Source organism: Cebidichthys violaceus, unplaced genomic scaffold (assembly GCF_023349555.1).
Source record: "Cebidichthys violaceus isolate CVI_PGR_0920_01 unplaced genomic scaffold, fCebVio1.0.p SCAF_13, whole genome shotgun sequence".
Classification (NCBI taxonomy): Eukaryota; Metazoa; Chordata; class Actinopteri; order Perciformes; family Stichaeidae; genus Cebidichthys; species Cebidichthys violaceus.
The window spans coordinates 8122047-8135740 of record NW_027176296.1 but is presented as its reverse complement, the minus strand read 5'-3'; the positions used below and the strand labels follow the sequence as shown (position 1 = coordinate 8135740).

At 39.6% G+C, this 13694-nt stretch overlaps 1 protein-coding gene across 2 annotated transcripts in view; it reads left to right on the top strand.

Moving 5' to 3' along the window:
• The window catches only part of raver2 (ribonucleoprotein, PTB-binding 2), a 72934-nt gene extending 59613 nt beyond the window's left edge, over positions 1 to 13321 (top strand). For both annotated transcript variants that reach the window (XM_068707627.1, XM_068707626.1), the window contains 8 exons: positions 76 to 187; positions 2082 to 2416; positions 4003 to 4111; positions 5020 to 5195; positions 5873 to 5980; positions 6394 to 6495; positions 7617 to 7835; positions 9182 to 13321. In XM_068707627.1, coding sequence (XP_068563728.1) covers positions 76 to 187; positions 2082 to 2416; positions 4003 to 4111; positions 5020 to 5195; positions 5873 to 5980; positions 6394 to 6495; positions 7617 to 7835; positions 9182 to 9322 — 1302 coding nt within the window. In that variant the 3' untranslated portion in view covers positions 9323 to 13321. The remainder of the gene's footprint in view (positions 1 to 75; positions 188 to 2081; positions 2417 to 4002; positions 4112 to 5019; positions 5196 to 5872; positions 5981 to 6393; positions 6496 to 7616; positions 7836 to 9181) is intronic.
• Positions 13322 to 13694: the final 373 nt, after the last annotated feature.

Below are 13694 nucleotides of genomic sequence, written 5' to 3'. Positions count from 1 at the left end.
TTTCAACAATGGCTTCTCTCTCCTTCTTTCTTCACATAATCTCTAATATTACATACCTCCTTCTCTCCTCCACAGGTCTCCAGTCTGCTCGGGGACCCGTCCAGGCTGCTGATGCAGAAAGCTTTGTCTTTGCGGCATCCGGGCCTTGTGCAGCTGGGGAAAGGCCTCCTGGGAGACTCGCCTACAGGTGAGTCGGGCCGAGCATCGTCAAATGACTTGGTGCCATTAATGCGAACTAATGAGACCATAGTGAAACCTGCAGTACACCTCTCACCAGTGTTCTTGGTAATGCTGCGTTTATCACATTCATTTTAGTTTACTTCCCATTCTTTGGTCATTTGCTATTGTAAGAGCATCTGAAAACGTCCGATTAATTAGTTCTGCAATAACAGCACCTTTTTTGTTTTTCTTTCCTGTAACACAAAGTGGCACATACAGTACCGCCTCTTGTAGAGGGACAGGTGGCACATACTGTACAGTAATGTCATATATAGGCTGGTACTGGCTCTGTAGCTTCACATTAACGCTCTTTTACTTTTTATTATCTCAGCAAGGAGGATCATGTGATTGGTTGCTTCTATGCGTGCATGTGTGATTCAGTGTGCACCTCTCTGTTTGTCCACGGCTAATCTCACATCCCAGTGCAGCAAACTGCATACAATTTTGGGTGGGCAGTCATGGCTGCACACTCAACAATCTCTCATCGAGGCGATGAGTTACGCTTTCTCAAAACTCTTTGTGATTGTACATCAACTCAAAGCTCAAATGCTGTTAAAGCTGCACAGGTGTGTAATTTCATATTTTAACACATACCCAGATTTTGCTTAAAAAATTTGGACCATAAACCCAAGCTGAGACCACCTGTTTTAAGCAATCAATAGAGTACATATGCCTCAGCATCCCACAGAGGATTTGTGTTTTCTCAGGTATTTCTCACTGTCGCAACAAGGATTCTTCCTACTGAAAGTGTGAATGTCTTGTTTTATGTGTAAGAGCTGAGAGTATTTTGAACAATATAAGGATGTTGCAACATAACAAACACAGAAGTAGAGGGTGATATACTTCTAAAAGGAGATGACCCTCAATCATAGTTTGTTCATGTTGGGTGCCAGGGTTGCCCTTTGCAGATTCCTGAATGGCTCACAGTTGTACATTGCTGTACAACACATCCCCAGGAAAACTGAAGTGTATTTAAAATTCAAATCTCCATCTGAGAGAAGCTGTGCTGTTTTAAAATGGAAATTATGCATTACAGACACAAGCAATTGTGTGTATGTGTGCTGAAGTATTTGTGTGTCCCTCTTTGATTGTGTGTGTGTTTGTAATGTGTGGCTTTTAACAGTGCATGTGTCTGCTGGGATTGTTAGCTTCAGGCGTGTTAGAGCTGATTCTCTTATTGTGATGTGGAGCCCATTTGTCACAGCAATATTGGATTCATAATAAGTGTGATTGTGTGAACACCTTTTGTGCTTCTTTAAATGATGTGCTTTTATGTTTGTATGTGTATTTTGTGCTTGAGTGTGTATATTTGTGTTTATTAAACCCTGGACTGAGTGAAGGATTGAAAGTGTGGAGCAAAGTGCTGGGCTGTAAATAAACATGATAAGTGACGCTGTACGAGCAGGAAACCCATTCTCAAATATTGCAACTGGCTCTGCAGAGACAGTCGGGCTGAGCTCTCAGTTTCCAGCCAGTCTGAGTGATTTGTGTCTGTCCTGGCGAGACGGAGACGTTGATGGTTATCAGTGAAAAACATTTCACGTTTATCTGTTATCTCTGCTCTCCTTGCTTTCGTTTCCCTTCATTTAATTTACTTTACTTTACGTTGTTCCTCTGTGCTGCTTTTTTGTCTTTCTCGTATTTTCCTTTCCTTATCTTTACTTTGTTTACTTCCACATTTTGCTTTCCTCTTCATTTTCTATTCTTCTTCTTTCTTTTCTATTGTTTTTCATCTTTTCCTTCTCTTTCCTTTTGTTTTCCGTGCCTCTGTGTATTTTATGTCCCTCCTATGTCTTCCCTTCCTCTTTCCTTTTGCTCTCTGTCTGTCTGCTCATTTCATTCTCTTTCCTCTCCTCTTACAGAGTTGGGACAGGAGTCTGTGCCATCGTCCACCCACAATGCCACAGTAGTTGTATCGGCAGCAGGTGTGATGCCATATCTCCAGGGTCGAGGTGGAGCGGGAGAACAAAACAGCGCCCATTCTTTCTCCACAAACCCTTCTGCTTCCTCCTCCGCCTCCTGTGACAGGCAGCCAGCTCCTCCTGGGACCATGATGAGCTCCCATCCGCAGGGACAAAGCTACTCCTTGGGTATAAGTAACTCAGGCCTCGGGCCGCCTCCACCTCAACCCCCTGGAGGAGTTTATACGTCAGTAGGCCAGCACAACAGCATCGATGGCTGCCCCCTGGCTAGCATGGTGAGCACAAATCCACACACACACACATGCTCACACACACACACACACACACACACCCATAAACAGCAAGTACCACTGAGTAATGTAGCCCTACTGTTCCTCCTGTTCTACATTATTCTTTATCAGTTCTGAATTTCTCCATGAGTCGTTATCTGCTGTAGCTGTCTGATGTGTATGTGTGTGCTGAAAAAAATCTGGTGTTTATACACAGCCCTGGCTCTGTAAATAGGAAACAAACAAAGTGATCGGACCGAGCCATGCAAAACAATTCCAGCCAATCAGCAGCAAGGGGCATTTATGCTGCTGCAGAACAGGGGAAAGGCCATGGATGTACACAGAGAAAGGCAGTGGGAGTGAGAGGGACAATAAATCTGGAGGGAGATATTTGTTTGGGTGTTGAGTTCAACAATCTTGCAAATCCCCCTCAAACTTCTGTTTAGCTACAGCTAGCTAACTTAGACGACTGTAGTGTGCAGTTGCATAAGACAGTTGAAAATGCCGTCTCCTGCTGACGTCAATGTTTTCAGCTGAGAGTCTTGTAAAAGGCTTGAATAGGCTTGCGATGGCTAACTAACGTACATGATATTGTGCTCAAAGATTTTTTACTATCTTTTGCTTATTATATTAATATATCAAATAGTATTTTTCTAGTCCATACTATCTATTTCTATTTCCTCTTAAGGTTAATTGTATGCACCAAACAAATTCTTTGTAAACCTAGACATTTTGGGCCATTTTATATACAACACAATGTAAAATATAATGAACGGATCCATCAATAATATAATTAATTGATTGTTGTGGTCCTTAGCTACTCTCTCTTTTTTTTTTCTTTTTTTCTTTTGGATGAATATTTATTCCTGATTTAGTCTCATCAGAGCTTTGAAACACACATTGAGTGAGCACAGCCTCAATGCCTCAATTGCTCTCTTTGGGAAATTCCCATAATGCACTTCTTTCTCACCCTGGTTTGCTAATACAGTATGAGGTCTCTGTCTGTCTACCTTCCTGCTCATATGTACCTTTCTGCACACACTGAAAAGCTGTCTGCCTTTCTGCTCCTCTTCATGTGTTTGACTCGGCCTGTTGCAAATATAATGCTGCTATGCTAACATCATCCTCCGTAATAAGTCAGTGTAGAAAGATAATCAAAGGGCTAAAGTTCTTAGGGGAACTCATTCCAGTCCCAGCGCTGTCTTCTCTAAAGTGTCTTTAATGGAGGGGAAGTGTAATTAAACAGAGAGTACAATCCTCCTAGGTTTCCACAGCCTCTTCAGCACTTCATCAGAATCTTTACATTAAAATTCTTTCGTCAATGTCGGTATGTTGGTGTGGTTGAGATGCTATTCACTTTTGCAGTTGCATAGCCTAAGGTTTTGTGTTTTTGGCAACCCCAGCTTTAATCCAAATCCAAATTAAGAGTGAAGACAGAAGGGATGCAAAGTTGTGGATCAGAGGTTGAGAGTTCAGACGAACCAGTAATTCAATTTGTTGTGAAACTTACAGACTGAAGTTAGTTTTCTTTGACCTGCAAGACTTGTGAATGGCTGGAATAAAAACATTTAAATCTATTTCTCTTTCATTAGGTAAGCGGTGGTCAGGGCTCTCTGTTGGGCGATCCTCCTAAAGAAGTCAGACTGCCCTCCAATCCTTATCTGAACCTGGCCAGTGTGATGCCGGGGGTGGTTCTGCAAGGTGAGCACACAAACACACAACAAATTAAGGCATACTCTTTTTATAATCTTATTATATTGTATGTGCAATCAGCGGCATTATTGTAGCTCGTTCACTGATTGGCTCCCAAGCGGGTATGTGGAGTGACTTTAGATACAGATGTTTGGGGTTTTATTGGAAACCGTGAGAATGAATAGAATGATGACCAGTTTTTAAAGCAATGTGGGATAAAGTGACTCCTTCTCTTCGGGTCCTCCTGAACCACACACTACCTCGGGATCTGCCCATCTGGTAAAAGCTTATTATATCCTCTGTATTTATTTACAAAGTATAAAGGTTCTTACTTGGTTCAAGTTGATTTTTTAATTAATTTTATGTACAGGAAACACATTTGGTTGGTTTATGTACATGTCTATTGATAAAATAGGAATATAAAAGACTAACTGTCTTATGATTTAAAGATGTCTCTACAGAGTGTATTAGCTTCCTCTGTTATGCAAGCTTTAGAGGTGCAGATTGTTTAGCCTGTGGGTATTCAGGCTAGCTGTTTCCCCCTGTTTCCAGTCCTTATGCTAAGCTAAGCTAATTGGCTGCTGGTCTCATATTTAACTTACTACTAATGCAGTGCTTCTGAGTCATACCAACGCCTCATCCCCAAGCAGAGAAAGGATTGTTTGGTGTATACAGGTAAACTTTGTAAAAGGGAGATGATGCTCCAGGAGTGGTTAACTGTTAATCTAAAGGGACTACAGCTGCCGTCCTCCATGAAGGCGCAAGCTACAAAAGTCTCAGAGACAAGTTTCAAGGGCACAAACCGATGGATTTCTGTTGGAGTAGTCCTTTGAGATAATTTGCAATGTTAATGTGTACGTTAATGTGATTACCCACGACATTTTCTAACTCACTGTGCCTCCTCCACTGTTGCTCAGGTTCAGTGGGGAGTAAAGTCCAGGGAGGACAGCCCGGGATGTATGGCAGCTCGGTAGCTCCCGTCGTCTCCCAGGGCTCCGGCTCCTTTTCCCACAGTGCGGCAGCTACAACCACAGCCCAATACGGCACCGATACCTCCACTGACTACAGCCAATACAACCAGGCCTACACACAGGTACCATAGCTCATACAGACACACCTAACAGTGATCCAAATGAAGAAATACGGTGATAGATGGATGGAAGTTAACAATTGTGTGGGATGATGGGCTGAATAGATTATCAGTGGATAGATACATAATGAGTAGATGGATGAGAGCAGAAGTGACAGAGTGAGCTGTAACTATGGGAGGCAGGGTGGTGGAAGAGATGAGAATTAGTATGTATATTTGGACAGACAGTATGAGAGAGAATTTGGCACAGAGCACTGTGTCTTTCCATCTGTCCCTGTTTCCTTCGTCTCTCTTAACACTCCACTCTGAACAAGTCATAAAGCCTCCCTACTGGCTGTTTGTCTGCATCTCTTTCTTTCTTCCTCTGCTCTGGTCGTAGTTATGCTCCCTCCAGCAGCAAGTGACACATCTGATATTTGCAGTGCGATGCAAGCCCAATTTTAAATGTTAATTACAATCTACTCATCCAAACAAATGAATCATGATTAGACAATCAATAAAACGGTCGGTTTAATTTGTCTGGAAAGACTAAGGAGAGGAACAGAGGAGAGCCGTCGCCAGGAACAAAAGTGAATGCATGACAAAGAAAGACAGAAATAAAAATCAGTAAAGACAAGAAAATTACTGAGCAAACATTAATTTCTCTGCAGCTGATTTTTGCTGGATTGTGTGTATCATAGGAGGCCATGCAGCAGTGGTACCAGCACTATCAAGCACAAGCTCACACCTACGGCACCGCTGCTCCACAGGACAACACGGCCACAGACTACAGCAAGGAGCACACACAGGTAACACACACACTCAATTGTAAAAATGGTGGCCACCATTTTTCGTATTTCATTTTTTTTCCACCAAAAAGTAGCAGATTGGTTGAATTTTTTGTTGAGTTCAATGTTCCCATACATCACATTTGGGACACTGTTGTTCACTTCAGATCACAGAAAACAGGATCCTCTGATGGTGAAGGCAGCTCAGAATATCTTCTAGTTTATAGAAAGTGAAGATATAAATAAGGAGAAAACACAAACGAAATTCACCAAATCTCTTAAATTATGTGTAATATATATAGCCAAATTCCTAGATCTTTACATACAAGATAAAATAACATTGTATAGTTTATATATATACTACTGAATATTACTTTAAATAATGTGCCCCACAGAACTTGTAAATTAACCTTTTGTTTTAACCTGTGTTTTAGACTCCTCCAGTGTCGACCTACGGGGATTACAGTTCCTACATGCAGGCAGTCACTCAGTACTACTCCCAGCCTGCAACAGCAAACCAGGCCTACGCCAGCAAGGTACACACACACACACAAACACACACACACACACACACACACACACACACACACACACACACACACACACACAAACACACACATACACATACACACACGCAAAAGCCTGATCACAACCAAGACATAATTCTAACCATAACCCCCAGGAACAAGTCTCAACCCTCAAACAGCAAAATCACACATGCCAAAATGTCTTCACTGTCATGGTCATACACAAATGCAGATACTCATCGTTAAGAATGAGAATGAGAATGATAATTGAGTTTTTCACTCAAATTAGTGAATAGCAATATATTTTTTAGAGAAAACGTTATATGACACTAAAGTATAAGTTTGAGACAATTCATGGCTAATTCTTTGGCAAAAGTTATTAATTACAGCTTAGAAATTAGAAATTATTTATATTTCGAGAAACAATCAGAACATTTGATTGATGATAGCTAATTCATACAAACCAGAAGCTCTGTAAAACAAGTAAAACAACATTGTGTCCTGCAGACACAGTGTCAATGATCTGAGATGCAGCCCTCAGAGCGGCACGCTGTTATTTCCGTGCAGTTTGTCTGTGACCTCTCTCTGAAGACACTGATACCCTGCTAGAGGGACCGCATCACTCTGCACCCAGCAGCTGATACCAGACATCTCCACACACCCTGACCAGCCAGGTCCAGGCTTATCACCTGCTGGAGTCCGAGGCTGTGTGTGTGAGAAGTCTTTGCTTGAAGATGCAGCCAGAGTTGCATTCTGGTCTACTGAGCTCACTGTTGGTGGAGAAAATGATACAATGGGGTTCTGGCATAAAGTTTCTTCCTGGTATTAAACTGAACTAAAAATATGTTGACATGACATTGTAGCCTACAGAAGACCATACAACAGCAGACAGGAGGCGAATGACTGAACCCGGCTGAGTGTGTCATCTGTATACAGTATGTCTCATAATACCCACTAGGGGCAGAGAGAATGAATGAATAAATAATAGAACGTGAGTCAGTTAGTTTGTCAACAAAATGTATCCTAAAATGTAAGGGATTTGGGGAATATTTCCCTTATTGTGTCGTTCTTGACTTGCAGTCTTAAGACAGTCAACCACCTGTCATTCAATGCGTGTGTGTGTCTTATAGGAGGTAGATGTGTGTAAGCCTCTAGGAGTCTCTCTGCACGCAGTCAGTAACGGCACCGCCCCTCCACCGGCCGTCCTGCCAGCTGCTGCCGTGCTCCCAGCCTACAGCACCCTGCCTTTAATGCCCGGTTTCCTCGGGGCGCCACACCCGGCGGCAGCCACGCCAAGCCCTGTCACACACACACACACTGCCGCCACTGACTGGAACACCTACTACTATGTAAGTAGAGAAAATGCACACTCTAATACAGGTCACACTTTTATTACATCGGTGAGCAGCGGTGGAAAGTAAGTAAGTTATTTACTCAGGTATATATTCAGGTACTTTACCATGCATTATACCTCTACTCCACTACAATTTGAAGACAAATATTGAACTTTTTACTACTATTTAAATTCTTTAGTTACTAGCTACTTTGGAGATTTAGATAAATAATATCAACAAACAAATCTGTTTAGATTAAATTAGAATCAGTTACTCATTGGTTGAACTATAGGGATGTCAACAGTTAACTCATAATGTGTATAAGTTACAAGATATACAAGGTATATACAAGACTATATTTGACTTGTTACACATTTCGGTTTATAGGTCGATTTACAGACTGTATGTTAATTTAACATGGTCAATTGAGCTTTTCACTTCAGACAGGATGTTTGTCCAGCTGTCAGAGCGAATTAAAGAGCAGGCGAGAAAGCAGACAAATGCATACTGAAAACGTTTCGAAATGCGACGGCAAAGCTTGTTGCGTCAATGAAAAGTGTGCTGGAGTAAAATGAAAGCGCCTTTTGTATTTGATGTCATTTTGCACTTTTTTTCTGGTTAGCTACGGGACAAATAAACATAAACTGACATCCTTAGGTTGAACTGCTCATAACCCCGCAAGTACTCATTGTTTTGGTTTGAGACAATCCACAAAGTTTGGGAGCCGCTGCTTAACACAATGGAGATAGTAGATCAGTATGTTCTATTACATGTGTGGCATTTTTCTGAGGTGTGACTGTCAATAGAGCCACATTACAGCCTTAACTTTGTCCTCATAATTTAAGGCTGTGAAAACTATTATAAGAAGAAGAAGTGGAGGAAAAGATTCAGAGGGAGAAAGAGAGCAGACAGGATCCAGACAGCTGAGCTAAGCCTCGCCTCTAAAAAGATTTACATTTTGTTTGTACAGACAGCCTCTGTGGCCCTCGCTCACTGGAGAGAGCCTCATTTAGACACAGGATGTTTGCACTAGTCCCATTTTTGCCATTTTTTTCCAATCTCTTCATTTAGTTTATCTTCAGTTTTTCAGAGCTTAATCAATGTTGTGATGAAAACTCTATAGTTAAAAAAAAAGTTTTTTGCTGTCTATATTGAAACAGTTCAAAACATAAATATCAAAACAATAACAACATAAAGTGTGGAGATACAAACATTGGGTAGTGCATTTAATTTGATCCAAAATTCAAATTTGAAGTTTCCAGCATTACAATCTAAAAACACAACATCGGACATGAAAGTGTTGTAACATGCCGTTTCTTCACCTCTAACTCATCCCTCTCTTCTCACTTCTGTCACTTCAGAACCAGACTAGGGGCCATAAGAGGGAGTACCCTCAGCTGGCGGTGCAGGAAGTGACATCATCAGATGGCGCCTACATCGGGCAGCACTCCCAGGGCCTGGGAGGGCAGTATGCTGACTACTTTAAGAGAAAGAGGCTCTAGTATGAACCAAACCACCTTAAAGCCTAAAGCTTATGGAAGGAGACACACACAGCATCCGCTGGATGTCACAGCTCCCTCTAGTGGCCTTTCTATGGCTGCCATTTTGCATCCCTACAATAGGTGTTGAGTTTAATAGAATTTGGGGTTGCATATGGCTCAAATGAAAGCAAGCCATAGTGCTCTTTGATCCTGGCACTTATTTACACACACACATAGACACACACGCACACACACATAGACACAAACACAGTGTTGCTTTTGTTCAAGCCTTAACTCTTTAACTTAAACTGTTGTTTCTCAGTCAATGTGTCAACCGTAATCAAGTAATATTATCTTATAAAATTTTTCTAATATAATGTAAACTAAATAATACTGTATCTGTATGTATAAGCTGCTTTTGTATCTGCAGCCAGGTGACCTGTCTTTCTGCCTGCTGAAACTGTCTTACAGTCAGGTGTCTTACTCTCTGTCTCCTTTTAAACTCACGCTTTGATTAGTCAGTCGAACTGACATCTGTTTGTTCCCGCTTCAGTGTGTTTTCTCTTTTCCTGGTATCGCCCAGGTTTCTTTTATAGTGAAATTGTGTGTGTGTGTTTGTGTGTGTGTGTGTGTGCGTGCGCGTGCGCGTGCGTGCGTGCGTGCATGTATGTATGTGTGTGTGTTTAAGCGTGTTGATATGTTGTTTCTGTAGGAAGTGTCAGCCATTTCAATCCCAAGGTTTGGGAGCACATCAGGTACAAAAAGGGCCTGAACCAATCAAAGCCCTTAATTGTGGTGACTTTACAATAGCTTCTCTCAATGAATGGACCGTTCTTTATAAAGACTGGATAGGAAATATAAGGCTGGTGTAAATACAGTGTGTAATACAGAATATATAAAGCCATGCGTAACAGACAATATCACATTTAATGGACCTTCCCCAGCTCTAATATGAGTGTATTGTACTACATGAATGACAGGAAAACATTTATTGTGTGTCAGATTTTGTATCTGTTATTTTAAACCGTTATATATTTGTAATATAATATAATAATATTCCAAGGCAATTTATTAATATTGAATCAAATTGTGTTGACTTAAATGTAGTTAGGTGGTTTGGTTGTTAACATTTAAGCCAAATATTAGGGCACAGTCCATTCTCTACTCTCTTCTATCTGTTGTAACACATTTGGGTGTTTTCAGGAAGATCTGTTAGGACAGCTTTTCCTTCCATTTCTAGGCACCATTAATAAAACAAAGATTTCAGACTGCAAGTTTGTCCCAAATTCATACCACATACTGACTCAAAGTAGGTTTTGAGTTTGTAGTTTGCACTTCAAAAGTGACAAAAGAAAATACACTCAAACTACTCACAAAAAACGGCTGAACTGGAGTCTTCCACAGCTCGAAACAAATGTAATTAATGGTGGATGGTGGTGAATTGGCATCAGAAACATACAAAAAACATTACATTTTAGGACAAACATTTAGCTTTCTTTTTGTGAAGCGGAATTGATTGGATTTGCATGGCGTACATAATGCACCATTTTCTGTTACTATAAAAAAAGTAGCACTACTGTATTAAGATTAGTATAGACTGTTTACAGTTGGTATGTAGTATGAGATTGTGACACGGTCTTTATCATTTGAAGGACTGTACGATCTTCAAAATCAAAAAACTTTAGCATTTTTGTTATTTTTTGCTCATCACTTAAAACTACTACTATAATAAGCCACTGTGCAGTTTTTTTTGTTTTTTTTATGGCCATTGGTAGAAGTGCTGCACCTTGATTTTAAGTTTTTAGAGAAAACAAACTGGGAATGTCAATATCTTTGCAGAGCTGATTTCTTTCCAATTATTTTTACAAATGATTTTATGGTCTTTGTGAAAACAGACTTCTTCAGAATGTTTTGTTTGTTTTATTAGAGCAAAGGCTGTGAACTTAATTACACTTCTTTTCCAGAGGGTTGGCTTTGTATTTTCATATAACAGGACATTGGTTTTTATTCATGTGCACAAACCGGCAATAACTAAAGTTCCTACTACTGTAGAAAATTGAATGTAAAATGTTTATTTTTGAGTGTAATTTATTCTTGCAGGATTTTATATATATATATATATATATATATATATATATATATATATATATATATATATACACACTCCTACGTAACAACTCATACACTTAGTGAAACCTTTTTTTCCTGCTTGAATGTGTCTTTATATTCTGCTCATCGGTGTCTGATTATCACAAAGTAGAATATTACTTGCATCACCATGGCAACCACACTCACACACTGTGAAACCCAATTAGCAGGTGAGATCAGATAATACTGATACACCGGTTTAGTCCAGATATGTGGTGTGGGTTTCTCATCAGTGGGAACAGGATGTACATGATGTTTACACGTGCAGACACAATAAGAATGAAAGAGTTAATGTAGTGTGCAGGTACACTTATTAAGTACTAATATAATAGCTTAAACTAAAGGGCAATACATAATATCCCTCTATTCTTTGTCCCTCTTTGTTGACTACGTTTTCTAACTCGGTTTTACAGTGACGTGTTTCATGGTATCACTTTCACTTTGTAGAGAATCATATTTAACATGCAATTGTGACGGACTTTGAAGCATGCCTCCATAAAATGTTTAACTGAGGATGAGGACAATACAAAGAAAAAACGAGGGAAGTATTTGCAAGTAAAAATACAAAATGTATTATGCTCAATATTTGTAAAATACAAGCAGTAAAAGGACCAGCCAGAGTAGCTGCCGATCGAAGCCTATTTTGTGCCCTTTTTTCCATTGAGTGCCTGTATGTGTGCACATATATAACATAATGACTTTTCACACTTTCTTTTTTACATTCAATGACTTCCCTCCTTTTTTTTTTTTAGCATTACCAATTTATTTTAATGGAGGATATGGACTAATTACTTTTTACCCATAACTGTTCACCTTCTACGGTCATTTTTAAACACTGATATTTCCCACAATCTTTGCTCACTGATCCTAAAACCTAAAACTGAGTTTATATACATCACATATTATATTAATCTTATATTTAGCTTGTAAACATTTTAGAATTAACTGTTTTGTACTTTTACTTCCCCACTTTTTGTCTTGCAAACATCTTATACATTATACTGTATTTATTCTTATTTCACTAACTTGTCTTTGCACAATTGGCCTGAATGTTTCCTGTATTCATTCTGACTGTGACTTCTGGTGGCTGTGCTAGTTTAAAATGCTGTTATTTTGGTAATTTATTTTTCTTCAAGCCCTCACCGTATTATTAAAATCAGACCAACTTATATTTAAACAATTGGCTTCACTAAAATCAATATATTTCAAAAATTTTTACTCCAAATTCACACCTCACAACATTACTATTGCTTCCATTCAAATGTGTTCTCAATCTGTTATTGCAACTAATTTCCCTTAAAAATGGACTTCAAAATGCTTCATCAAGGTTTAGTATAATAAATGAATTATTTGAATTGATAATATAACCTGCTGAATTTAGTTTTAAGTAATTTAATATGATCATGTTGCATGCCAGGCAATTAAAAGACAAAATATCAATATGTAGTTGTGTAGCTCTGTAATTTAGCATGATCAAAACAGATAGATCTTCACACCAAGTAGCTCCCGTTAGAGGGATTTTTATCGCTGTGTAATGTTTCAAGCACCAGGCTCTGTACAGAGAGTCACCATCTTAAATACCCAAAATGCATATACAAGCACACATGACATACATACCACACCTGTTGCAAATAGTCGATCAAATATTAAATAACAGTGAGAAAATACATTGTATATTAAACCTATACACAGCTAGTATATCAAGGCGACATATAAAAAGTGTGTGGACAGATCTTTTCTCGGCATAATGTGTCACTTGCTCTAAAACCATGACTTTATATACCAAGGGGTGTGTGTGTGTGTGTGTGTGTGTGTGTGTGTGTGTGTGTGTGTGTGTGTGTGTGTGTGTGTGTGTGTGTGTGTGTGTGTGTGTGTGTGCTCTAATCTGGCAACACTAGATTTGAGAGTGCAAAGGGACATATTCCTAAACATTTGAGGACAGACTCAGGAATGTAACTGATGCTGTGGGACCTCCAAGATGAATCATGTCACTTGACTGGAGGGCTTCCTATTTGGCATTTTCTAGGTTTCATAAACTCGGTTTTGACCGTTCACCTGCAAAACCAGACTGAGAGCAGAACTGACATGTTTGTCTTGACCAAGAAGGGAAGTGGTTAGCACATTTTCATATTCTTTTGTTCTGCCAAACAATTCTACACGGCTATTTGTCATGCATTCACTCAATAGTTTTTCACGTAAAGACAGTTGAGCTGGTGTTTATTTCAACTGGTGATCTGTGTGTGCC